The following is a 23,879-nucleotide window of genomic DNA, read 5'->3' as shown; positions in this document are numbered from 1 at the left end:
CTGGGCTCAACTATTGAGCCGATTTGGGCTTCCCCAAGGGTAATTGTGGAAAGAAAAAAAACCAAGCAAATTACAAAAATTAAAATAATAAATGTTATTAAACAACCTCTAACACGAGGTGAGATGGTTTCTCATATACTTAACAAAAAGTTAGAACAAAATTGAAGGAATAAAATCTCATTAAATTAATAGTTTTTTTAAATTAAAAATCCTAAAACCATAACTATTTACACGGTCAATTCTTGTTCTGACAATGTCATCATGCCGGAACTGTACGGAATTCCAGTGGGCTTAATCCATGGATTACCTCGAATAAATAACCCAGCGGTGAAATCGATGGCGTGCTCGGGAGTAATCTCCTTAATTCCCCTCCACTTGACCCGTTTGTCCTTCTTTGAGCCAGCTCCCCTGCAATTGTACTCGGAGTAAAACAATGTATTGAGAGCAAAATCGCCTGTCCATGGAAGCCACCCTTCAGGCTGGATCAAGTCGTCGATTTTGCATTGCAAAATGATGGTTCTTGAGTATTCCTTCCATGGGCGGCCAAGGTAGGCCTTGTAGGTGTGGCGGACAGGGAAGTAGTCGGGGGCGGAGGAGATGAGGCAGTTCTGTAGGATTATGGCGGTGGGCTCCTTCCGTTGGCTTCGCCCTTGAGCGGTGACGATGCATTGTTGATTCGGCAATGGTTTTCTCACGAAAATCTTACAGTTTTGGAAGACGACGGCCGCATTACCGAAGATGAAGTCAATGGTTCCAGTGATGGTGCAGTCTCGATAGAATTGACGATGGGTGTGAGTGTAGAGTGTATCTTGGTAACCGTCCATTTGACAATTGTAAAAGATTGACATGTCGGATTGAACTCGAAGTGCCACTGCTTGATGTTTTTCTGGTCCAGCCGAGTTCTCGAACCACATGTCCTTGGCAATGAAGTTGGTTCCAACCACCGCTATGTTTTTGTCATCAACATGAATACAAGATTTGGGAGTTCATAACTCGATTTCAAACATGTTTTTAACGGAGTTATTAGTATAAACTTACCAACGGTAGCGGTTTTGAATGTGGGTGTTCCATCGGCGAAGTTCTTGTTGGAGGTAATCTTTGTCTTATTCGGGCCGTCTCCAATCATCATCACCCACGTCATGCTTTTGTTCATCATTACCTGCTCTTCATAAACTCCTTCCTTCACATAAATCACAAATGTTTTATTGCTTTTTTTCGGGATATCAAATAATGCTTCATTCACCGTCTTGTACTTCCCACTTCCGTCTTTAGCTACCACAACATTGGGCTGGATGGTTTTCGGAGTGGCTTGGAGTAGCCCGCGCCGGTCGTTGATCCACGATGGTTCTTCCTCCTCTTTATTAGATTCCTCCTCCAACAATCGCCGTCCAGCCATCCGCATCCCAAAAGAGGACATAATGGAAGTAACCTCACTCACCATTCCAAGTCCATTGGCGGTCATTTCCTTCGACGTCTTCAATAATTGCCTCATTTTGTCACCTGTATCGCCGGTAACATTATCGAATGCATCCACGCAAGTTTCTTGCAATGTCAACGTGGCACTAAGCCAAACCTTAAGATCCTCGATGTAATCAGTAATTTTGTTGATATTGAAATTGTCAGTGATTCTATCAAACGACATTATGAGATCGTCAATTGCGTACTCCACAACCTCATTACAAACGTCGAGTGCTGGTTTAGCCTTGGGATCGGAGGCAAATTCTTTTAGGGTGGCGGATTTTGCAATGGCATATTTGAGTTCATTAATGGTAGATTGGAATCCGACCTTGATTAGCTCACGTGGGTCGCTCGTGTTGACTCCTGAGAGCGATTCTATGCAAGTTTCTTGGTAGTCAGTGGGATGACAAAGGGCTTTAATCGCTTTGACGGAAGTAGAGATCTCCGTCGTGCCTCCGCCACCACTGATCCTACTAATTTCATCGGGGTCATTCCGGTTGACGCCGACGGCCACCGCAACTACCATGGCAACGAGAAACAATGAAGACACGCCGATAAGGGCGGCCTTCTTGTTCTTCCCTCCATCGTCATCGTTTGACATGTTTTTTCACCAGAGATTCTCAATTTTTGTATTTTTCTTTTATATATATATATTTTTGATCCGAAATGACAGTTAATACCGTTAATGTTGGAGAACATTTTCTTTTTGTCTTTTGTTTGTCTTTTGACTTTTTCCTCTAAATCAACCGCTGACTTTTCCGTCTAAATTTAAACTTATGCTTAATTTAATTACTTTTATTCATTAAAATTAAGACTAATCATAATTATGCTTAATTTAATTACTTTTATTCATTAAAATTAAGACTAATCATAATTTTGGCCAATTATGTGTCAAAATCTTTGTTGATTAAGTACTTATCAGCTATTTGGTTGAAGTTAGGCTAGTTTGATTAGAAATGGTAGCAAATCAATTTTTTTTAAAAATAATATTATAGTTGACTTTGTACGATTTTAACGTGCAGCTATGTTGTAAAATATGTTTGATATGTTGACCGAGAATGAATCTTCTATCTTTCGATCGACGTTTCACTTATTGTGAACAACAAAATCTCTAATTTTGCTTTGGTTTATCCCATAATTACTCGAGCATCATGTAGTCTATTAAGGAATGGCTTCTATTCTGTTGTTTAACGTAGAGGTTGGTTATAGCATTCTTAACCTACTTGATTATTCGTTAGCCCATGATTGCTTTGTCAATATTATCGTATTTATATGAGTTGATATTTTTCAACTCGTGCATCACCCGATCAAAACATGTTCTTGATCAAGAAGTCAGAAATTCAAATTTCCATATGAAACTGACGTGCTTCCGATTTTTGCATATCAAATGAATGCTCCTGTTTTATTTCGATTCTTCTATATAAGAGTATTGAAAAGTTTATTATTCGCATACAGATCTTCGAATGAGAAGAATAGAGTCGGCCAAATAACAGTCCGTTCGTCTTTTAACGAGCGTTTCAACCATGTCCTTTTTACGGGTTTTATCAGTTCCCAATATCCCCTTTCCTTCTAATTTTCAAAGCTTAGCTCTCCGAAGCTCCAACTTGGCGATGGTTCCTAAATGAACTTCATCAGGGCCATCTGCTATTCTCAAGGTTCTTGTAGTAGCCCAGAGATGAGCAAGAACAGTGTCGGAGGACAAGCCACCTGCACCATGAACTTGCATTGCCATGTCCAGAATCTGCAATGCCATATTTGGAGCTGCAACCTGTACCAAGTTTCACCAAGATATTCATTGAAACATTCGTGACGAAAAACGAAAACGGGGGCGAAATCTATAAATCTTACCTCATACTCACAAAAATAGTCTTAAATTACTGGATTCTGTTGAATTTTGTTGTAGTTAAATATATATAGATCGTATGACTGATTCTATACGTGTCACGTGCTCTCGTATCGCAAAAAAACCTTTTAACACTAATTAATGGAATGAGAGACTACAAACTTAGCCCTTGCAATTGTCCGAAAATTTACCTTGGCCATCGCAATTGTCCCACGTGCTTTCTTGTTTCCGAGCCGATCCAACTGATCTGCTGCTTCGAGAACCAGCAGTCTCGTTTTCTCAAGCTCCACGCGACACTGACACAAAAGTAGCCACGGAATATGTTTACATGGAACGTGATTTTATGATTTACGTTATGATTCACCATCCAAATACCTTGGCAATGTCTGCAAGGAACGAACCCTGCTCGGCAATCAACTTTCCAAACACTTTTCTACTAAGAGCCCTCTGAACCGCCATCTGCATGCCTCGCTCTGCAGCTCCTACCAACCTCATGCAATGGTGCAGCCTCCCTGGGCCCAGCCTACCCTGGAACGAAATACCGAACCAAACGAAAGTCATACACGGTGCAGTAAGCAAGCAACTCCATGGACATCAGAGCACTGGATAGGTCAATTGCGTAACCATAGCAATGACAAAAGGAAACAACCATATTTTGCAAGCATGAAAATGCATAGAATACGTCGATTACCTGCGCAATTTCGAATCCACGACCCTCTCCAAGTAGAATATTCGTTGCAGGAACACGCACATTATCAAATAATATCTCAGCATGCCCATGAGGTGCGTCATCAAAGCCAAAGACTGTGAGTGGTCTTTTAATAACTACGCCAGGAGTCTGGATATCAACTAAGATCATGGATTGTTGCTTATGCATAGCAGCAGTAACATCTGTTTTTCCCTGCAAACAATGGAGAATATAAATTAATTTGAAAAACAATAGATGATTAACTTATCGTTCTAAATATTGATAGAACTAACCATAACTATAAGGATCCTGCACCTCGGATCCATCGCTCCACTCGTCCACCATTTTCTTCCATTGATGACGTAGGTATCTCCTTCCCTGCACGTACGTTAACGGTTTTAGTGTAATTATACCAATAACAAACTAAATGCTGTATAAAAATTAGTCAAGAAAATCCATTTAACATGAATACTGATAAAAACATAAGAATCAAACACGTAAAGGAGAAAGAAAAAATGTTTTCTATAAATAAATGTCTAACATCGTTACCTTTTAATTGAACATTCAATATTTGTTGCATCAGAGGATGCAACTTGCGGTTCAGTCATTGCAAATCCAGAACGTATCTTCCCTTCAAGCAAAGGAATAAGCCATTCATGTAGTTGTTGTTTATTGCCATACCGTAACAATACCTAATGAGAAAGACAAAATGATCAATAACAGTTCTAATAATGGATGCTTAAACCGTGTCGAAGATACCAACAGATTTATTAAATTCTAAATGTAAACGGTAAACGAGTACACAGTTCAAAGAAAAGTATATACAGATCTAGTTCATTCATTGGTCTAATCTATTCAGCTGGCAGACTTGCAGGCAGAATTCGGGCTATAAAATCGGATCTTACCTCCATATTTCCAGTGTCAGGTGCGCCACAATTGAACACCTGAGGTGCCCAAATTGATCGACCCATGATCTCACAGAGGTACCCATATTCAAGATTGGAGAGGCCAGCACCAAGAAGAAGTTTGTCTACACCAGTGGAAAGGATTGGGCTAGTTCCATCGAAAAGCAGTTTCCTTGCTCTATCAGCACTATCAAACTGCACGAAGAATCTTGTTTCTTAAACTAGTATTAGAAAGAATAACAGTACGAGTACAAATGATTAAATGAGAGAAGAGCCAAAATACAAACAGGTATCCACAAGTTCCATAACCCTTCTTTCTTAGCCATCTCCTTTAGTTTCTCTTCCTCTGGGTGTATGGTCCAACGTAAGGGCGACTGAGCAAGTTTGTAAAATTCATTTTCCATAGGGTATATATGATCTTCCATGAACTTAATCAACTTGTTTCTCAACTGCATGACTTTTTTATTGGGGACAAACTTTCCTCCATCGTTCGTTTGTTTCTCGACGCTCCATTCCTCATTCTCCTTCCCAGTATATTGTGAATCAACATGTACAATTGAATCTGAAGTTGTAAAGGGGAAATAGCACCTTACTAAAGGGTTATGTTCTACTAGAAGCAAAAAGCTTTATAAGACAATAGAACTACCAAATGGGGGATTCTCGGGAAGTAATGATTTTTGTTCAATAAATGACCAAGCAGAATCAATGAAAGCATTAGCTTTATCTCCAGCAATCCGAGCACTCTCGCCTCCTGATGCATTTCCCTGCATTTTCAAAAGAATACTTCAAATTTCATCGTTTTTTGTCCATGCTGCCTATTCAATGATTAAGACCATACCATAATCCATCGACTATAAATTCCAGCATAGATCGCAGCTCCTCGGAAAATGGAAAAGGCAACATAAAACTTCCAAGTAGAAAATGGCCATGGTCTTCCCTGCAACAAGGAAATTCCCAAGTGTGCATCAAGAACCAGTTGCATAAACTTTAAACAGTGAACCTTCACTTACCTCAGCTGGAACATGCAATTCCCTGTGAACATTTATTTCCAATGGACCAACTATATATCAACCTAAAAAAATATCTTAAATTCAATTTAAGTCAATTTTTATCTGTATCATACAATAAGAAACCAGACACAGAACATGCAATGAACAGCGAATGGCCTCAGTATGTTCCTACAGTGAGGATAGGGGAATCCCCAGTGGTAAGGAATGTAGAAAATCAGACTAACCTTTTGATTTGAGTATTAGAAATAGAATGTCTTGGTTTAGACTGATAAGGAAGGGCTTTTCTTTTGTAACTACCTAATCCCCGAGCTTGCCCTAAATACTGTTATCCCTTATACCCCTTACTCAGGATAGATTAGCTCGTTGATTCCACTATTGGATATTCAATCTTACAGGTGCACGGTTTCTCATAACCGGATGTAATGAAGGTTTTTAGATGTCAAAGTTCGCTAGATATGTGAAGTCGCTGCATTATTTTTCCAATGTAAAGCACTAAATCCTTGAAACAGAGGAAGATGAAATATAACAACAATCATTCCCATGGTGGAAAAGTATGAACCAAATTTTGGTTATACCCTCATGGAAGGAAAAACATTTGTAAGATTGCCGCAAAACTCAAATACTTGATTGAATAATATTGACAATAGCCACTTACAGTGATAGAACAGTAATAACCCAAACATTCTGCTAATGAAGGAATCCCTTCTGAAGTTCCTATATTGTTAAAACCCTGGGCCGTATCTGGACGGTCAGAGTGCGAGTCCAGGATGTAAGGCTGAAACGAAATGGAAGTAATACGGCCTCAAAACGTGAGAACACATGAATACAAATTATCCAACAATTAACAGTATGCTAATGTTACAAGTTACAAAGGGAAATTCCCTACATACCAGACAGAAATAAGCAACATCACACATTTGATTTCCCACCGTGGATAGCTCCCAATCAAGAATGCCAATTACTCGGTCCTGCACCGTCAGAGGATAACAGGGCACCTGACTTTACAACTAATCCTCTTGGATGAACAAGTTCAATACAAAAGGAGGGCAGAAGAATTATTTATTTAGAAGAAATAGCAAACCTCAGTGGGATGAAATATAAGATTATCAATTCGAAAATCTCCATGGACTAGACCCGCTGTGACACCTGAAGAATCTTCTGAAGGAATATGTCGCCGTAACCAATCAATTAACGCAAACATTTTTGGATTTCCATCTACTTTACCATCACTGGTTGATGCAATATACTGTTTTGCCCACCTCTCAATCTAGGAAAAATAAACAGAAGTTTATAAGCAATGTTTCTACTTACTTATATTACTTGGTTTGGCCAACAACGTTATTATGACCATTTCTTTACCCTTCTGGTGAAATATCCTTGCAATATAACGTATGGAAGAGAATTTCAAGGACTCATAAATCAAGAACAGCATAAAGATTTTGGGCACACCTGTCGCTTACAGTAATTTTTCGGTTGCCCATATTTTTCTAGACTGATGGCATTAACATCAACTGAGTGAAGAGAAGCTAAACATTTCGCAGCTTCTAAATATATTGCTCTTCTAGTTTCGGGCGCAACTCCCTAATGCAATAACATTCAATCCATTAGAAGTAATTCAATAGCTGGTAAAACTTCACAACATAATAGACGTACCACCAAATTGGGGTCTAGGAATATTCGTCCGTCCAAGTACTCCATAATATAAAAAGGAGTACCAATTACGCTTGAATCAGAACACAGGCAGAAAACTTTAGGAACTGGAACTTGAGTGTAATCACCTAATGCTCGAAGAACCTATCAAATCAAAATTTGAAACTGAAAATCATAACCTTAAAGTTCTCATTGCAACTGCAACTTGGAAAAGTATATTAAGTATCACTATTCTTTCACTTTTTTGGGGAAATCATTGGTACGAGACGTTTTGGGGAAACCAAAAGCAAATCCACGAGAGGTTATGCTCAAAGTGGACAATATCATACCATTGTAGAGGGATGTGATTCCTAACGGACCCTGATTAGTTGGATAGCAACTGATATTCTTTGAGATAAAACAGTTGTACTCATTTTCAGCTGTATTCACTATAGCTCTTCTATATAAATAGAGCACAATCGCTTTTGATCACTTAATGAAAGTTAAATGAAGTTGCGATCATTCTCGTTCAGGTTCATTTCTATCCTTTGATGAAATCAAGAACAAAATATTTCTAGCCAAATAAGAAACTAATTAGCACCTGAAACTCCCTTTCAACGGCATGAGCAGACTGGAGTAGCGTCCCCGGTGGTTTCTTCCTCAAAACATACCGTTTCGAAGAAGCTCCGGAAGCAACTTCGATAAGATAAGTCGGATTTGATTGGCCATGTCCGAACTAATCTCCAAAGATGAGAAGAGACAACACAAAATCAATCAACGCCAATACACTACACCGATCAAATTAGAACAATAACAACGCAAGGGGGAAGGGAAACGGAGACGTACCTGAGAGACGCGGAAATTAGATGGGGAGGGAGGAAAAGCAGGAACATTAGCGGAACAGTAATGGAGCAAGGCATTGAGGTCAAGCTCGTGAGCAGGACGAACATGGCCTAGCAGATCAAACGTGCGCTTCGCCATGGTTGCAGTATCAGTATAGAGGATTGAGATCACAAGAATCCCGAGAATTCCAAAGTAGAACTGGATCAGGGCAAGAAGAAGGACCACGCTAACCAAGGAATGACATCAAATCCGAGGGAAAGAGTGTCACGTCATTGCCCAAACGAGCTGTATTTGGTCGGGTTATCCATGGCTAGGTTTCTTATTTATTATAATTACTTAGTTCACCTCACTTTGTAATCCAAAAATACTATCTCCATAGGCTTTTTTGGTGAAGCTTACGAGAGTTTATGGTCAAAGTGGATAATATCATACCATTGTGGAGAATCCTCGTTCCTCTAACAAGTTTACGACATTACTTTTCTTTAAATTTTTTTCAACAATTTAATAAAAGAAAAAATTTGTCAAACGTGACTCGAGACTCGATCACACGTTAAGATTGTCTGCAAAATTCGATTTTCACACAACTTACTTGTTCACCAGGTTAAAACAAGTATCGTACAATCGCTATCTCGCTGCTACAAGAGTCTCATTGTGACAAAAAAACACATAAATTCAAATCTTCTCTCAAATTAGATATTCAAATTTTTATTATTAATTTATGGTAATTTGAGCATATTTAAATATTTAAAACAAAATATATTTCTTTCTATTAAAATTATATGTATTAATTTACAAAAAAAAAATATTATATATTTTCGAAAGTTAAATAAAATTAATGAAGAAGAGACAAAAATGTTATTTTAAATAAAGAACAACATGAAAAGGCTATTGCTATTATTGGATGTTACATCAGAGTAATAATATCTCCAAGTTTATGAAAACCAAATGTTTTTGTCATTATAATTGTGGTTGCAACTTCAAACTTATACAACTTGTTCGCATTAAATTTTGAATCATAGGAGTTTCAATTATACTTAAATTCTCCGGTTTTTTTTTATCTAATTTCTCAAAAAAACAATAATAATATTTTTTACACCCGAGTAAAGAAATGATACATGAACGAACCAACCCACATTCAAACGAGAGTGATCGCAAATATATGACAATTTTCCTAGAAAGTATGCAAGTGAGGACACGCGATGTTAAAAGGATTCGTGTTGGTTTACGATCTTCACTCTTAAAAGTGATAAGTAGGTAAGAATAATCAATTTTTCTTACAAAGTATGCTAAAATGGCTCGTCTTTGTAACAGTCCAAACCCCCTTAACAAATATTATCCGTTTTGACTCGTTATGTATCACCATCAGTCTTACGATTTTAAAATGCATCTACTAAGAAAGGTTTCCACACCCTTATAAGGAACTCTTCGTTCCACTCTCCAACCGATGTGGGATCCCACAACGTGTTGATCTCAAAGGATACTAAAAAGACCTATGTTGGTCAACAGTCTCCACTCTTAAAAATAGCTAGCTTGTGAAGAGTCTTGCAAGACTTAAGGCGGCTCTATTTCTAATAGAGACTAATTATGAATTGATCTCTTGGCCTCTTGATCCAAAATACGTGAATCAATTGAACTGTATAGAAGATCCGTTTAAGAGTGTTACCGATAGATACTACTAAGATCACTTCTCCGTACCATCTCTACCTATTATTTGATTTTCTGAGTGTTGTTCATAAAATAAAAAGGGGCATTAAGGCATCTTAGTATCAAGACTAACCCAAATCATACACAGACAATATCATTTAGATCCAACCAAAATTCAAAACTCAAACAACGAAACAATCGCAGTTCCAAACAAACTTAAAAAAATGGTAGAAATGCAGTTTAAAAGTACCTTTTTCAGGCATATTTGAGTCACCAGGCTATATATACATGTAGTTTTTGATACCTGGTGAGGCATGGAAATGGGCACCGAGTTCTTCTCTTAACCGGCCACAAATTGGGCTAAGAACGAACAAAATGTTGGTAATGCCTCCTACATTAAAGGAACTCCACTATTTTTAGGCCTTTTCATGTCAACAAACAAGACAACTACGGACACCCTTTCAAAACTGCTATAAAATAACGAAGCACAGAGGGAAGAAACCAAGCTTTTCCTTTTTACTTCTCTGGCCTCCCCTTGGAGGCTGTTTCATCCTAGAATAAACACACCCAATACCTTTTTTCATAAGTTTCAATGAAATCTGCTTTCAAACAAGCCACTCTTCTTACCTGGCTATTGTTGGTAGCATTGGTTGCGGTTAACGCCAAATTCTTCGTCGGGACGAACCCGCCTGACCTCTTTCAAAAGATCAATTTCGGGAAGGACATTAGACATCGGAGGGAGACCGTGTTTAATGTTCTCAGTTTTGGTGCTAAACCTGATGGCAAGAAAGATAATACTCAGGTGATTATTGAGAATGTTTTGTTGTTGTTTGATAAGGTTTTGGTGTACCTGATGTTTTGTTGGCTGGTTTTTGCAGAGTTTTATGAAGACATGGGTTGCAGCATGCCACTCCAAGGGAGCTGCAAGAGTAGTTATTCCTGGGGGTACTTTTCTGATCAGTCAAATAGTGTTTGCAGGGCCATGCGCCTCGACAAGTCCTATCGTTGTTCAAATCGATGCGACCTTAAAAGGAGACATCGACCTGAGCAATTACGTCTCTAATGAATGGATATTGTTTGAGAAGATCAATGGCTTGATAATCACTGGCAGAGGTACTTTGGATGGACAAGGTGATGCTGTCTGGAAATACAACGACTGTGGTATGAATCCCACTTGCCAGAAGCTCCCTGTTGTAAGTACTTAGGCTCTGGCTGCCTCACTATGAACTCACTTTAATGGCTGTCTCTTAAATACTCTTGTGGTTTCCCTTTTCCTTTCTTCCTAGAATTTGAAATTCAATGGCATCACAAATGTATTCATGAAAGGCATCAGTTCCATCAACAGCAAGGGGTTTCACATGTTCATCACGAACAGTGAGAATGTTCGGCTGAAAAAACTACACATAACGGCGCCAGACGACAGTCCCAACACTGATGGCATACATCTGAGCCGCTCCAACAAAGTGAAAATATCGAGATCAGTCATTTCCACTGGTGACGATTGCATCTCCCTGGGTCGAGGATCAATGAATGTCACCATCAACAAAATAACCTGCGGTCCTGGGCACGGTATCAGGTAACTCCCACATCGTTCGATCAACATAGGCTTCTCTGCCTTCTTCTCTGTCTAATTTGATGTCTACTATGACAGTGTTGGAAGCCTTGGAAAATACGAAAATGAGGAGGACGTGCTCGGTGTCGTCATCAAGAACTGTACATTAATAAAAACAGATAATGGACTTCGGATCAAAACATGGCCAGACTCACCCCCGAGTGCAGCCTCGGGCATCCTATTCCAAGACATCAATATGATCGACGTCAAGAACCCCATCCTCATAGACCAAGAGTACAGCTGCTCAAAAACTAATTGCCAACGGCCGGTTCGTTTTCGTCTTCCATTTCTCAATCTCCCCCCCCCCCTCCCCCGCTTCTTCCAATGCAACTTCTTATCTACTAACCTTGTTTAATCGATTACGCAATGCAGCCATCACGAGTCAAAATCAGCGATGTTCATTTCATTAATGTCAAAGGATCCACAATCTCTTCAGTAGCAGTTCATCTCAAGTGCAGTAAGCGGTTTCCATGCCAAAACATAGAGTTGTTTAACATCAATTTGAAATACAGTGGCCCTCCAAAGAAATCCTTGCCATTTGTTTCTACTTGTACCAATGCAAAAGTAGGCTACAGAGGAGTTCAATTTCCACCCCCTTGCAAATGATACCCCTCAGGCTACAGTTCAAGCTTCTTCTTTTTTTTTTTTTTTTTTTTTTTTTTTTTTGCTTACTTTTCTGATATTCTTCTGTGCTTAATTTGTAACATGACATGATTCATAAGTCATGTTACAGAGGCTCGATGCTTCTCAGATTCAATCTAATTTAAAAAACATTTTGAGTAGCAATTCTATTTCGGATCATTGTTCCTTACAGAATTTACAGAATCAAAAGCCAAACCGAAGAACCCTAAAAAAGATCGATAAGCATATCAAACATAAGAACCCTAAATTCAAGAAAATAGTTCCGATTGTTACATTGTTCATCATTACTTCATTTTCAAACAAAATTAACATGGTGCAAAGTTAAATAACTGGCATTCACCAAAGAAAACAGCTAAAAAAACTCAATAAAGAAATGGCAAACAAAAATTAAATGAAATTAAATGAAAATACGACCAGAAACGAACCTTATTGAAATTTTAATTTCAGGTTCTGAAACGAACAAGCTATAAGTAGGAGGAAGAAACTCCAAGTGATTCAACCAATTCATCAGAACATATAACTGGTCAATCCTCCTCCACAATTTCTTGCATCCGAGAATTTCAAGAACAATGGAGCTTTCACCATTTTTGCTGTCTTTTCTTCTGGCCCTTTCTGTATCTGCAAGCACTTTCTCGTCGGACACGCCTCTTGAATCTGCGGACGGTGGATTTGATTCTCTCGCGCCGGAGCCCTCCGGCGAATTTCCTTTGAGTGGACGAGGTGTTTTTAATGTAAATGATTATGGCGCAGTTGCTGATGGGAAGACGGAGAACAGCTTGGTAAATTACTTTTTTATTTTCATTATTATTATTATTATTATTATTATAAATTTTCACTAATTTATCTACCAAATTACACCTTTAAATTTTATTAATTTTTAAAAAATTGAAATTTTTATTTTTATTTTTTAATTGCTCGAAAATATGATTACAATCCAATTCAACCCTACCTTACTTTTAAAAAAATATATATATATATTTTATTAATAAATATTTTATTAATATGACTTAACTGAAAACTGGGATTTGAATTGTGAACTCTATTAGAGTAGCTCCGTTAACCAACTCAACCCATTATAGGCATTCATGGCGGCGTGGGAAGAAGCTTGTGCTTTCAAGGGAGACTCCATTTTCTTAATACCGGAGGGCACTTTCTTGGTCGCCGGAGTCACATTTTCCGGCCCATGTTTCAATAACCTCTCACCCAAAGTCCTCATTTTCGCCACTTTGATTGCTCCCACCAAACTCACCACCGACGCTTGGATCCACTTCCACTCCCTCCGCCACCTCCTCCTCACCGGCCTCGACGGATCCGCCGTTCTCAACGGCCAAGGCGCCCAAACTTGGTCCTTCGGCTCCGCCTGCCGCCACAGCATGACTTGCCCCATTTTCACCACGGTAAACATATTGTTAGATGATGAAAGAACCACATCGACTAATTTAGGGAATGGTCATGAACTTATAAACAAACAATACTCTCTTCATTGCTACGAGGCCTATGGAAGCCTAAAGTGGACAATATCATATCATTGTAGAGAGTCGTGTTCATCCAACCCATATAATTAAAATACTAACCGCTAAATTAAGTATCTAAATTTTAAACTTTAATGTTTTTTTTTTTTTTCAAAACAGTCTTTGAAGCTGACGGATGTGTCACATGCGATAGTGAAAGACATAAGCCTTGTAGATAGCAAGGGCTTTCACGTAGCCATGCATGGGTGCGACCATATTCATCTTTATGGGTTTAATATTATGGCGCCTTGGAATAGTCAGAACACAGATGGCATCCATATTAGTAACTCCACCAATATCAACGTTGCCAATTCCCACATCGGAGTCGGGGACGATTGTGTTTCCATTGGACCTGGTAGCTTCGACGTATTAGTTTCGAATATTAGATGTGGCCCAGGTCATGGAATTAGGTATTGTTTAATCCTTTCGAAGTAAATTATTTTAAAGAATTGGGTTGTGACGTTTACGATGTAATGCAGCGTTGGGAGCCTAGGGAGGTACAAGAACGAGATGGATGTGATAGGAATAAGAGTGGAGAATTGTACCATAAGTGATACTCAAAATGGAGTGAGGGTAAAGACATGGCCGGGAAATTATTCGAGTAATGCTGCTCATTTGACGTTTCAAAACATTGTGATGAACAATGTCTCAAATCCCATTATCATAGATCAACGTTATTGTCCTAACCATTCTTGTGACATGAAAGAGGTAAACTATTTTGATGCCTAATTCGATTGATTACAGGACGGTTACTAATGGTATTATAGCTAGATATGGTGTGCCAGCGAGAACGCTGGCCCCAAGGGGGATGGATTGCGAGATCTCACATTGGTTGGAGGGGGAACAAAACATTCCTTATAAGGATGTGAAAACTTTTCCCTAGCAGCATTTTTAAACTGTGAGGTCAAAGTGGACAATGTTGGTTAGCGTTGGGCTTGGGCTGTTACTAATGGTATCAGAGCCAGACATCGGGCAATGTGCCAGTGAGGACACTGAGTCCAAGGAGGGTGGATTGCGAGATCCCACATTGGTTAGAGAGGGGAACAAAACATTCCTTATAGGGGTGTGGAAACCTCTCCCTAGCAGACGCGTTTTAAAACTGTGAGGTCAAAATGGACAATATTTGCTACCGGTGGGTTTGGCCTGTTACTGATGGTATAAGAGCCAGATATCGGGCGGTGTGCCAGTGAGGACACTGAGCCTAAGGAGGGTGGATTGCGAGATCCCACATTGGTTGGAGAGGGGAACGAAACATTCCTTATAAGGGTGTGGAAACCTCTCCGGTCAAAATGTACAATATTTGCTAATGATGGGCTTGGGCTGTTATTAATGGTATCAGAGCCAGACATCGGGCTGTGTGCCAGTGAGGACACTGAGCCCAAGAAAGGTGGATTACGAGATCTCATATTGATTGGAGAGGGGAACAAATCATTAGTTCTAAGGGTGTGAACCTCTCCCTAGCAAACATGTTTTAAACCTTTGAGGCCAAAGTAGACAATATCGGCTAGCGGTGGGCTTGGGCTGTTACTAATAGTATCAGAGTCAAACATCGGACAGTGTGCCAGCGAGGACACTGGGCCCAAACATCGGACAGTGTGCCAGCGAGGACACTGGGCCCAAGGAGGGTGGATTGCGAGATCCCACATTGGTTGGGGCTTGGGCTGTTACTAACAGTATCAGAGTCGCCCAAACATCGGACAGTGTGCCAGCGAGGACACTGGGCCCAAGGAGGGTGGATTGCGAGATCCCACATTGGTTGGGGCTTGGGCTGTTACTAACAGTATCAGAGTCAAACATCGGACAGTGTGCCAGCGAGGACACTGGGCCCAAGGAGGGTAGATTGCGAGATCCCACATTGGTTGGAGAGGGGAATGAAGCATTCCTTATAAGGCTGGGGTATCGGCTAGCGGTTGGCTTGGGCTGTTACTAATAGTATCAGAGTCAGACATCGGGCAGTGTGCCAGCGAGGACACTGGACCCAATGAGAGTGGATTGCGAGATCCCACATTAGTTGGAGAGGGGAACGAAGTATTCCTTATAAGGGTGTGGAAACCTCTCCCTAAATACGTATCGGGAGTTGATAGCTCTCTTTTTTTGTTGCTTCGAGTAACGAGTGTTCGTGTTTTATGTTTTATCAGTCATCAAGTGTGAAGCTGAGTGAGATGAACATGAGAAACATCAGCGGAACTTACAACACTAAGTTCGCAGTAAATATAGACTGCAGTTCAACCATGCCTTGTAACAACGTTCACCTTTCTTACATCAATCTCACCGCCACTCACCCGCCGGAGAAGTATGAACTTGGGCGCTTCAATTGCATGGGTGCTCTCAATACCTTCACCGTTCTTAATTCAACATTTTAGCTTCATTAGGGCTGCCCCCTCCTACCCTGGCTTAAAATAAGGTCAATTTCAGTATATTTTCTAGTGGTGGGTTTTGATTTAGATATACAAGTTTTAAGAGACATTTTTGTACGTGTCGATAAGGGAAAGAAGAATGAAAGCGTATTTCATCTATATATTTTTCTCTTTAATTTGTCTTATTTTTATTCTGGTGTTATTTAATATTACACATTAAATACTTATCGGAGAGTTTCAAAATTAATTAATTTATTTTTTTAATATATATAAAATATGGGTTGAAATGGAGAATATAATCTCGTGATCAACACCGCGACATTGTCCGGTGGAGAGAGTATTCATCGATTATAAACTCATGATCATTCCCTAAATTAGCGGATGTGGGACTTTCATCATCCAACACCTCCCCTCGAATAAAGTGCGCCTCCCCTCAATCGAAGCTCGATGAGAGGCTTGACTCCTTTTCTTTTGAAGTCTTTTGTTGGATATTTGAGGATTTACCCATATATTGGCATGACTAATTTAGGGCATGGGTCTGATACCATGTTAGATGATCATGACTCTTCACAAATATTGGATTATTTTATTTTATTTACATTAAAAAATGATAAAAACTAAATATTAACCGGCAAGAGTCAGGTCGGTGAGGCTACAAAGAACCAGAGAGGGCGATTGACGAGAGACTCTTTGGAACCTTGCCCCGCGCCACCGTCCCCATTTCTACCCATCTTCCGCCGCACCTTCCGCTGCCGCCGCCGCACCTTCCGCTGCCGCCGCCGCCTTCCACTGTCGTCGGATCTATAGGTTGTTTTTCCACCTGATTGCCGAGTCCTTGATCTCTTCCGCTTAGGTACGCTTCTGAAAAGGGTAGATCCTTTTTCAATTCTTAATTTGATTCCTTATCTAGGGATTTGAATTCAACTAGCCATGAATTCTAATCTTGGGAAGAATTTCGATTTCGATTTGGGACTTGGAACCTCTCGCTCCAAATCACTCAACGATCAGAAAAACAAAACCCCATCATATTCTTCATACGCTTCCTTTAGTTCTTCGTATTCCTCGACACAGACGAGGCCGGCCTGGCAGCCTAACAAGCCCTCATGGACGCATCAGCCGGCGCAGCCCAACTTGACCAATCCGCCCTCTTCCATGGTCGGTGATATATTTGGGAAGAGCTGGTGTTCGACGGCGAATTCTGGTTCCACTGCAGGCATTGGAATTGTGGAAAAGAATCCGAATCTGTTTGGCGATTTGGTAAGTTCTTCCCTGGGATCGGGTAAGAGCAATGCGAATGCTCCATTGAAGAATGCTGCTCCGGCTTCGGTGTCATCGGGTGCCGCATCGAATATAAATTCGTTTTCGATGCGAAATATGGCCGATTCGTTGCCTAAAGCTAGTAGTAATCCGGGTAAAAATAGTGGAAATTGGAGCTTTGATAATCTTAGCAGTAGGAATAGTAATCAGAGTAATACCACCAATATCAAGGCTCCGAATCTTGGAGGTCCAAGCATGAGTTCAACCATCGGCAGTGGTAAGACGAGCTCTAGCAAGGATCCCTTTGGTTCTTTAGTTGACTTCGGATCTAAATCATCCGGGAATCTGAATTCAACAAGTAAGAGTCAAAAGATCAATTCAAACGAAGACTTATTTGGGGATTTCCAGAATGCTTCAAATCCAAGCACTACAGCATTTCCCTCGAGCGGACCGAGTGGGAGTGATGTCGGTTTCAAGGGATCAAGTTCTCATTCTGATATAAACATGGATGGTTTTGGAATGCCTTCAATGGATTTTGGTTCCAAGGTTCAAGATACTGTTCAAACCTCTGTCAATGATCCACTTGATATGCTGTTTAGCTCATCCAAAGCCTCAGCTGGAGGTGCTTCAGTGACATCTGAAGCAGTTGGAGCGCCGCAATCCTTGGATGCCGATGATTGGGGATTCGATTCAGAGTTCGGGGGAGGTGGTCATGACATGGATGGTTCAACTACTGAGATTGAAGGACTTCCACCTCCTCCCGCAGGGGTGACAGCTTCTTTGGCAAAGAACAAGGGAGTCGATGTCTACAAGCAGGGACAATACGCCGATGCTATTAAGTGGCTTTCTTGGGCTGTGGTTCTTTTTGAGAAAGCTGGTGATAACGCTGCCATAGTTGAAGTTTTATCGACACGAGCTTCATGCTACAAAGAAGTTGGGGAATATAAGAAAGCTGTGGTTGATTGTACAAAGGTAAAAGATCCAAATTCTCTAATAATCTGCTAGTACGCCCCTTTTCGTGCATTCTTTGAAGGTGAAGGTACCGTATTAGCCTTATATACCTATTAACTTGGAACCTATGTTTGTATCAACTATAGACACCCTGAATTCTAGGCCTAAGTAACAGAGACATTAGTTAGAAGGAAATCTGGAGTGGTCCTTTGTTCACTGCTATCATAACTCGGTTCTTATAAAAGGAAAAAAGAAAAGTAACAATTTTATGTAAAAGCTCAAGCCCACGCTAGCAGATATTGTCCTCTTTGGGCTTTCCCTTCTGGGCTTCCCCGGAAGGTTTTATAACGCGTCCGTTAGGGAGAGGTTTCCACACTCTTATAAAGAATGTTTCGTTCCCCTCTCCAACCGATGTGAAATCTCACACTTTATCTTTGGTGTGTCTCGGTATTTGGAGGTGACACCATAGACATTGTTTGATGGAGGGGGAAAAACTGGGAGCTACAAAATGGTTAGCTCACTGGAGTAGTTAGCAGACAACTTCTTAGATTATTGGTTTCCGGTGTTTGGTTTTTTGCTTAGATAACATACTCTACTAAATCTCATGTCTTCTACCGTTCCTTATAAGAAAGGCATATCCTTGACTGTGCTGTGCAGGTATTGGATCAAGATGATGCAAATGTATCTGTTCTTGTTCAACGTGCGCTTTTGTATGAAAGTATGGAGAAGTACAAACTAGGATCCGAAGACCTGAGGGCTGTCTTGAAGATCGATCCGGGTAACAGAGTTGCAAGAAGCACGATTCACCGGTTGACGAAGTTGGCAAACTAAAGGTTCGTATCACAACTTTTGTTCATGTAGTTTCTTGAATATAGAATTACACGGGTTCCCTTCATGCTATCTGAATATGCTGGTGGAATGACTCAATGTTTCCATTACATGGTTTGGTTTTGTATGTGTGACCCTTCTGATGTTTTCAACATGCATTGCTTCTATTGTTTTGTGATAACAAAGAAAAAACTGTGCTGTGATTCATTGATCTTGTGCTGTGATTCACGTTCATACTCTTACCCGAAAGTTAGATATCTATAGCATAGTTGGCTAGTCCTCGTGAATGTGTCTCCCCCTCTGTTTATGTGAGTTTGACCTGCCTTTGACTCCGCTTGCTTCTGACTCCCTATGAGCCATTTGACGACCTGTCTTTTTCGAAGGGTCAGTGGGACATGGGAGTCTCAGATCATGCATCGGTTTACCGAAAGAACCAATGCTATCTCACTTCCTTCTAGTCAAAAAAGTGAGCTGCCCTTACTTAAACAAAAAGGCCAAATTCGGGGGATCCTTCCCTATTTATCGTTTGGAAGATGTCTCGTCTTGTTTGAACGATCCCACTGTATTTTAAATAGCCAATCATAAAGGTTATATCTGAGGAATTGTTGGCGCCTAGGGTCGGGTCGGGCATAAGGTCTTGCTTATGGGTTTGATATCTATATTAATGATTAATTGATATTGTGAGACTCCACATTGGTTGGAGAGGAGAACGAAGTATTCATCGTAAGGGGGTGGAAACCTCTCCCCAAAAGATGCATTTTAAAATCAAACACTATCTAATAGCGGTGGGTTTGAGCTGTTATAAATGGTATCAGAACCAGACACCAGACAACGTGCCAGCGAGGACGCTGGACCCAAGAGGGTGGATTGTGAGATCCCGAGAGGAGAACTAAACATATAAGGTTTGGAAAACCTCTCCCTAGTAGACATGTTTTAAAACCATGAGGTTGACGGTGATACGTAACTGGCCAAAGCAAACGATATCTAGCAGTGTGTTTGGGCTGTTACAAATGGTATCAGAGTCAGATACTAGGCAGTGTGTTAGCGAGAATGCTACCTCCTAAGGGGGTGGATTGTGAGATCCCACATTGGTTGGAGAGTAGAACGAAACATTCATTGCAAGGGTGTGGAAACATCTTCCTAGTAGACATGTTTTAAACCCGTGAGGCTGATGGCGATTTGGGATTGAGCTGTTACGGAACTTTTAGATTTATATTTATTTAGTGTTTGAAGTTAAAAAGTTATTCTAATAGGTGATTTAAGGTAAATAGGAATAATAAGTATTATAAGTTAGTTTGGTGTTTCTTATAATCAAGTTTTTGTCCATTAAGCTTCAACTACTAAGAAAATGGTAAGAAAATGGAAAGTGTGTGTGGTAAATTTGTAATTATAAATTTTCATTGCATCACCGCATTTAATTATACGTCACAATGCTTACTTAATATAGATAAATAATTAATGAAGATCAACTAAATTGTGTGTGGATTGAATTGTGTTAGACGAACACGACTCTCCACAATGGTATGATATTGTCCACTTTGAGTATAAGCTCTCGTGGCTTTGCTTTGGGCTTGGGTCTCATACCAATGGATTTAGTATTCCTCACTTATAAACCCATGATCATTTTCTAAATTAGTCGATGTGGGACTTCCATCATCCAACAAATTGGACTATCAACGTCGTTCAAATTGTGGTAATCACTAATCCAATCCAATGTACGCCCGATTGATATATGTCTAAATTTCACGATATTAAAAGATGCCCGAATAAAGAGAAGAAGAAATGATTTATAAAAAAAAGAAGAAGAAATGATTTATAAAAAAAGAAAAAGGGAAACGGACGAGAGTTATAAATAAAAAGGAATATATTATATAATATATGGTCAAGAAAATCTGATGCCGATTTGTCGTTTCTTGGTAACTTCTATTTACGTTATAACCGTCGCCTCCTCCCCTTATAAATACCCTTTCATTTCATTCTCTCCCTCACTCCATCAACATGTGCGGCGGCGCTATCATCTCCGATCCCGTCGTCGACACCACCTTCTCCGACCTCCTCGGCCTCGACCACGACCTCTCCGCCAATTCTTCACACCCCTCTCAAGGTACACTACTCCCTCTCTGTTTCTTCAATTCAATTCAATTATTGGGTCTTTTTCTTAATCTTTGATTCTTATTATGTTAGTAAAAAATGAGAGCCCCGACGGCTGTGAAGAAGCTCCGGCGGCGGCGGCGGCGGAGGGACTGGCCGGTGAAGTGAAGAAGCCTAAAAAAATTCGCAAAACCAAATACAGGGGAATCCGGCAGCGGCCGTGGGGAAAATGGGCCGCCGAGATTCGAGACCCACAAAAGGGCCTCCGTGTTTGGCTCGGTACCTACAACACCGCCGAAGAAGCTGCCATAGCTTACGACCAAGCCGCCGTAAGAATCAGAGGCAAAAAGGCCAAACTCAACTTCACTCACCCACCGCCACCGCCACCACCGCCACCGCCACCGCCGCAACAACATCTCCCACCAAACAACATCCAACCCACCTTGGAATCAATTTTGGGTCTCTACCCCTCGCCCCCGGTGGAGCCCTCGGCGGACCCCTGGTGGGTCGATGATCTTCTCATATATCAACAACAAAATTTTCAACTCTAAAAATACCCGAATAAGAATTTCTCCTACCCGCCATTAAAAATTTGACAACTAAAATAAATAAATAGATGTCAGATTTTAACGACGAACACATCCATCAACCGAAGAAATTTATCAAGTTAGATTACATGTTTTAGTTACAATATGGTATGTTAATGAGATAATGTTATGGATGAGAGAAAGAGTTTATAAAAATTAAGATATTAAATTGGGTGTGTTTTTGTGAAGTTTAAAGTTGTGTTGTCTTTATTAACGTTAGATTTGGGAAAGGATTTGATAATTGATAATGGCCCACTAAATAATAATAATAATAATAATAATACAATACTTTATAATAAGCCAATGATTAAGATTTATATATATATAGATTATAATATAATGTTTAATGTTTAATGCAAGTGGAGGAACCACATCGGTTTGGTTCATGAACCTGCTCAACTCCAGCTGCCGACTACTTAATCTAATCCCTTAAAAAGGAGATTTCATTTAGAAAAATCACCAAAAATGACAAAATCCTCGTACCAATGTCAAACTTTTAATAGTGTGTTTTTTTTAATTTTTTAAAAAAAGAATATTTAATAAATAAAATACTTTTTAGTTCTTCGAATAAAGTTGAGAATTTTCTAATAAATTTCGAATAATAAAAATGTTGATGCGATAAATATTTTTAGAAATAAATTAAAGACATAGAATTAATAAATAACGTGTTATTATTTATATGAAAATATAAAAAATACGGACGTATAAAAAAAATTAATAATTCGATGGTGACACGTGGAAAGTCCAAATTATGCATGGGAGAATGCACTGCAAGAGAGTTGAAGACTTGAATGTACAAAGTTTGGTGTTCAATAGTACACCAACATTTAATCTGTGGGTGCAACCAGCAACACACCAAACTCCAAGCTAAATATGTTTCTTTTTCTAGAAACCTATAAAATTCTAATCTGTCGTGAACGGGACGAGCGGTAGGTTTTAAAGATCCTACATAAAATTGGATTGTGTATTGTTTTATCTACTTTAGTGATAATATAAGTACACTGCTAATATATATTGTCCGCTTTAACCTGTTACGTATGAGCGACATAAAACATATCTGTTAGGGATATCTTACAATCCACTCTTGTTGGGGTCCAGTGTCTTTGCTGGGCACACCACGCGGAACCTGACATTGATACCATTTGTAACAGTCTAAGTCTATCATTAGTAGATATTGTTCACTTTAATCGGTTGTATATTGTCGTTGTCCGCCTAATTTCTCTCCAAATGCAACAAATTTAGTAGTGGAAAGGGTTAGGTAATTACCCATAATTTCTTGTTTGGCCTACCTTGTTTGAAGCACAATTTCAAGGTGTTGGACATTGGAGAGGAATGTCTTGGCTTTTCTCCACACGGTACAATCCTAGTAGAAGAAACGCATATGTCTTTTGCTATTTGTAAGTGACCAATTTGAAGACGAAAACAACACTAAAAGTTGACGTCTTTTCAAGTTCATTAGTCAAATGCTTTTCTATGCACTCTCAATCATTTCCACACCTCTTACCTTCTACTTTGCCATGTGTTCGAAGCCCTCGCTCATGCCCGCACCTCCAGCCATGCTCACAAATAACCACATCATGCATAATTTTGCACAACCCGACAGCCCAACTCGAAAATAGAGGATTAGGTTGGTTGGATTATGAAACAATTATGTGTTGGTCTGATAAATTTTTCTTAACCCAACCCAGCCTAATCTGTGTATTCATCAAACTAATGTTTCCCATCTTCAAAGCTATAAATTATTCGATTTCAATTGCACCGACTAGACTTTGAAGCTAAGCGATAGCTATCTAATTGATATTTTATTTTAAAAAAATTATACCCTCATATTTAATTAAATGGAACGGACGGGCTTAAGCCCATTTAGATTAGGAGGATGGAACGTGGGCCGCCAATAGCAATAGAAGCGATGGAAGCGCTCCCACATCGGAAAATCCCAATGAAGGGATGGGGAGGGGGGGCTATAAATAACGTTATTGGGTTAAATTTTAGTTCATCCCGACCTGTCAGGGGGTGAAAGGCG

The 23,879-nt window shown here is 39.8% G+C and overlaps 6 protein-coding genes and 2 long non-coding RNA genes across 9 annotated transcripts; 4 read left to right on the top strand and 4 right to left on the bottom strand.

Annotated features, from left to right (window-relative positions):
• Positions 1-70: 70 nt before the first annotated feature.
• LOC111791797 (pectinesterase-like) lies at positions 71-2,060 on the bottom strand. Its single transcript, XM_023673278.2, has 2 exons — positions 1,039-2,060; positions 71-946 (listed from the first exon to the last, which is right to left on the bottom strand). Exons 1-2 carry the CDS (start codon positions 2,057-2,059, stop codon positions 228-230), a joined length of 1,740 nt encoding a protein of 579 aa, XP_023529046.2. The 5' UTR covers position 2,060; the 3' UTR covers positions 71-227.
• Positions 2,061-2,841: 781 nt separating this feature from the next.
• IBR3 (acyl-CoA dehydrogenase-like protein) lies at positions 2,842-8,655 on the bottom strand. The gene is made up of 17 exons (XM_023671738.2): positions 8,380-8,655; positions 8,135-8,269; positions 7,558-7,698; positions 7,354-7,485; positions 6,986-7,171; positions 6,795-6,872; positions 6,560-6,679; positions 5,733-5,831; positions 5,541-5,658; positions 5,182-5,456; positions 4,895-5,089; positions 4,539-4,681; positions 4,283-4,367; positions 3,993-4,202; positions 3,677-3,829; positions 3,493-3,597; positions 2,842-3,226 (listed from the first exon to the last, which is right to left on the bottom strand). The coding sequence occupies exons 1-17, from the start codon at positions 8,512-8,514 to the stop codon at positions 3,035-3,037; spliced, it is 2,502 nt and encodes an 833-aa protein (XP_023527506.2). The 5' UTR covers positions 8,515-8,655; the 3' UTR covers positions 2,842-3,034.
• Positions 8,656-10,149: 1,494 nt separating this feature from the next.
• Positions 10,150-11,011, bottom strand: LOC111791342 (uncharacterized). Of its 2 annotated transcripts, XR_015420498.1 has the most exons (3): positions 10,871-11,011; positions 10,648-10,796; positions 10,150-10,572 (listed from the first exon to the last, which is right to left on the bottom strand). It is a non-coding gene; the product is annotated as an uncharacterized LOC111791342 (long non-coding RNA). The 2 variants fall into 2 exon arrangements; XR_002814633.2 differs by having other exon boundaries at positions 10,150-10,796.
• LOC111791341 (exopolygalacturonase-like) lies at positions 10,613-12,423 on the top strand. Its single transcript, XM_023672633.2, has 5 exons — positions 10,613-10,822; positions 10,899-11,213; positions 11,307-11,596; positions 11,672-11,900; positions 12,005-12,423. Exons 1-5 carry the CDS (start codon positions 10,613-10,615, stop codon positions 12,236-12,238), a joined length of 1,278 nt encoding a protein of 425 aa, XP_023528401.1. The 3' UTR covers positions 12,239-12,423.
• Positions 12,263-13,061, bottom strand: LOC111791343 (uncharacterized). The gene is made up of 2 exons (XR_002814634.2): positions 12,700-13,061; positions 12,263-12,479 (listed from the first exon to the last, which is right to left on the bottom strand). It is a non-coding gene; the product is annotated as an uncharacterized LOC111791343 (long non-coding RNA).
• A 298-nt stretch (positions 13,062-13,359) lies between these two features.
• LOC111790285 (exopolygalacturonase-like) lies at positions 13,360-16,148 on the top strand. The gene is made up of 4 exons (XM_087122196.1): positions 13,360-13,671; positions 13,906-14,195; positions 14,265-14,493; positions 15,924-16,148. Exons 1-4 carry the CDS (start codon positions 13,360-13,362, stop codon positions 16,146-16,148), a joined length of 1,056 nt encoding a protein of 351 aa, XP_086978322.1.
• Positions 16,149-16,785: 637 nt separating this feature from the next.
• On the top strand, positions 16,786-19,389 carry LOC111791413 (uncharacterized). Its single transcript, XM_023672739.2, has 2 exons — positions 16,786-18,371; positions 19,008-19,389. Exons 1-2 carry the CDS (start codon positions 17,073-17,075, stop codon positions 19,179-19,181), a joined length of 1,473 nt encoding a protein of 490 aa, XP_023528507.2. The 5' UTR covers positions 16,786-17,072; the 3' UTR covers positions 19,182-19,389.
• Positions 19,390-21,114: 1,725 nt separating this feature from the next.
• LOC111790127 (ethylene-responsive transcription factor ERF071) lies at positions 21,115-22,044 on the top strand. Its single transcript, XM_023670953.2, has 2 exons — positions 21,115-21,282; positions 21,363-22,044. The coding sequence occupies exons 1-2, from the start codon at positions 21,177-21,179 to the stop codon at positions 21,818-21,820; spliced, it is 564 nt and encodes a 187-aa protein (XP_023526721.2). The 5' UTR covers positions 21,115-21,176; the 3' UTR covers positions 21,821-22,044.
• The last annotated feature ends 1,835 nt before the right edge of the window (positions 22,045-23,879 follow it).

This window comes from Cucurbita pepo, chromosome 3 (assembly GCF_057944985.1).
Source record: "Cucurbita pepo subsp. pepo isolate OVF chromosome 3, ASM5794498v1, whole genome shotgun sequence".
Taxonomy (NCBI): Eukaryota; Viridiplantae; Streptophyta; class Magnoliopsida; order Cucurbitales; family Cucurbitaceae; genus Cucurbita; species Cucurbita pepo.
The sequence above is the reverse complement of the archived record's forward strand: the minus strand, read 5'-3'. Positions and strand labels throughout refer to the sequence as shown.

Bases quoted from the DNA above. Each gene is read 5' to 3' on its own strand.
- IBR3 (XM_023671738.2), bottom strand. From the start codon at position 8,514: ATGGCGAAGCGCACGTTTGATCTGCTAGGCCATGTTCGTCCTGCTCAC. The intron at 7,172-7,353 runs GTGTGCCCAAAA...TATTTTTCCTAG, and splicing joins AAAATTACTGTAAGCGACAG to ATTGAGAGGTGGGCAAAACA. The intron at 4,682-4,894 runs GTAAGATCCGAT...CTTTCTCATTAG, and splicing joins CTGACACTGGAAATATGGAG to GTATTGTTACGGTATGGCAA.
- LOC111791341 (XM_023672633.2), top strand. From the start codon at position 10,613: ATGAAATCTGCTTTCAAACAAGCCACTCTTCTTACCTGGCTATTGTTG. The intron at 10,823-10,898 runs GTGATTATTGAG...TGGTTTTTGCAG, and splicing joins GCAAGAAAGATAATACTCAG to AGTTTTATGAAGACATGGGT. The intron at 11,597-11,671 runs GTAACTCCCACA...CTACTATGACAG, and splicing joins GGTCCTGGGCACGGTATCAG to TGTTGGAAGCCTTGGAAAAT.
- LOC111790285 (XM_087122196.1), top strand. From the start codon at position 13,360: ATGGCGGCGTGGGAAGAAGCTTGTGCTTTCAAGGGAGACTCCATTTTC. The intron at 13,672-13,905 runs GTAAACATATTG...TTTTCAAAACAG, and splicing joins CTTGCCCCATTTTCACCACG to TCTTTGAAGCTGACGGATGT. The intron at 14,196-14,264 runs GTATTGTTTAAT...GATGTAATGCAG, and splicing joins GGCCCAGGTCATGGAATTAG to CGTTGGGAGCCTAGGGAGGT.
- LOC111791413 (XM_023672739.2), top strand. From the start codon at position 17,073: ATGAATTCTAATCTTGGGAAGAATTTCGATTTCGATTTGGGACTTGGA. The intron at 18,372-19,007 runs GTAAAAGATCCA...TGTGCTGTGCAG, and splicing joins CTGTGGTTGATTGTACAAAG to GTATTGGATCAAGATGATGC.
- LOC111790127 (XM_023670953.2), top strand. From the start codon at position 21,177: ATGTGCGGCGGCGCTATCATCTCCGATCCCGTCGTCGACACCACCTTC. The intron at 21,283-21,362 runs GTACACTACTCC...TTATTATGTTAG, and splicing joins TTCTTCACACCCCTCTCAAG to TAAAAAATGAGAGCCCCGAC.
- LOC111791797 (XM_023673278.2), bottom strand. From the start codon at position 2,059: ATGTCAAACGATGACGATGGAGGGAAGAACAAGAAGGCCGCCCTTATC. The intron at 947-1,038 runs GTAAGTTTATAC...ACAAAAACATAG, and splicing joins ATTCAAAACCGCTACCGTTG to CGGTGGTTGGAACCAACTTC.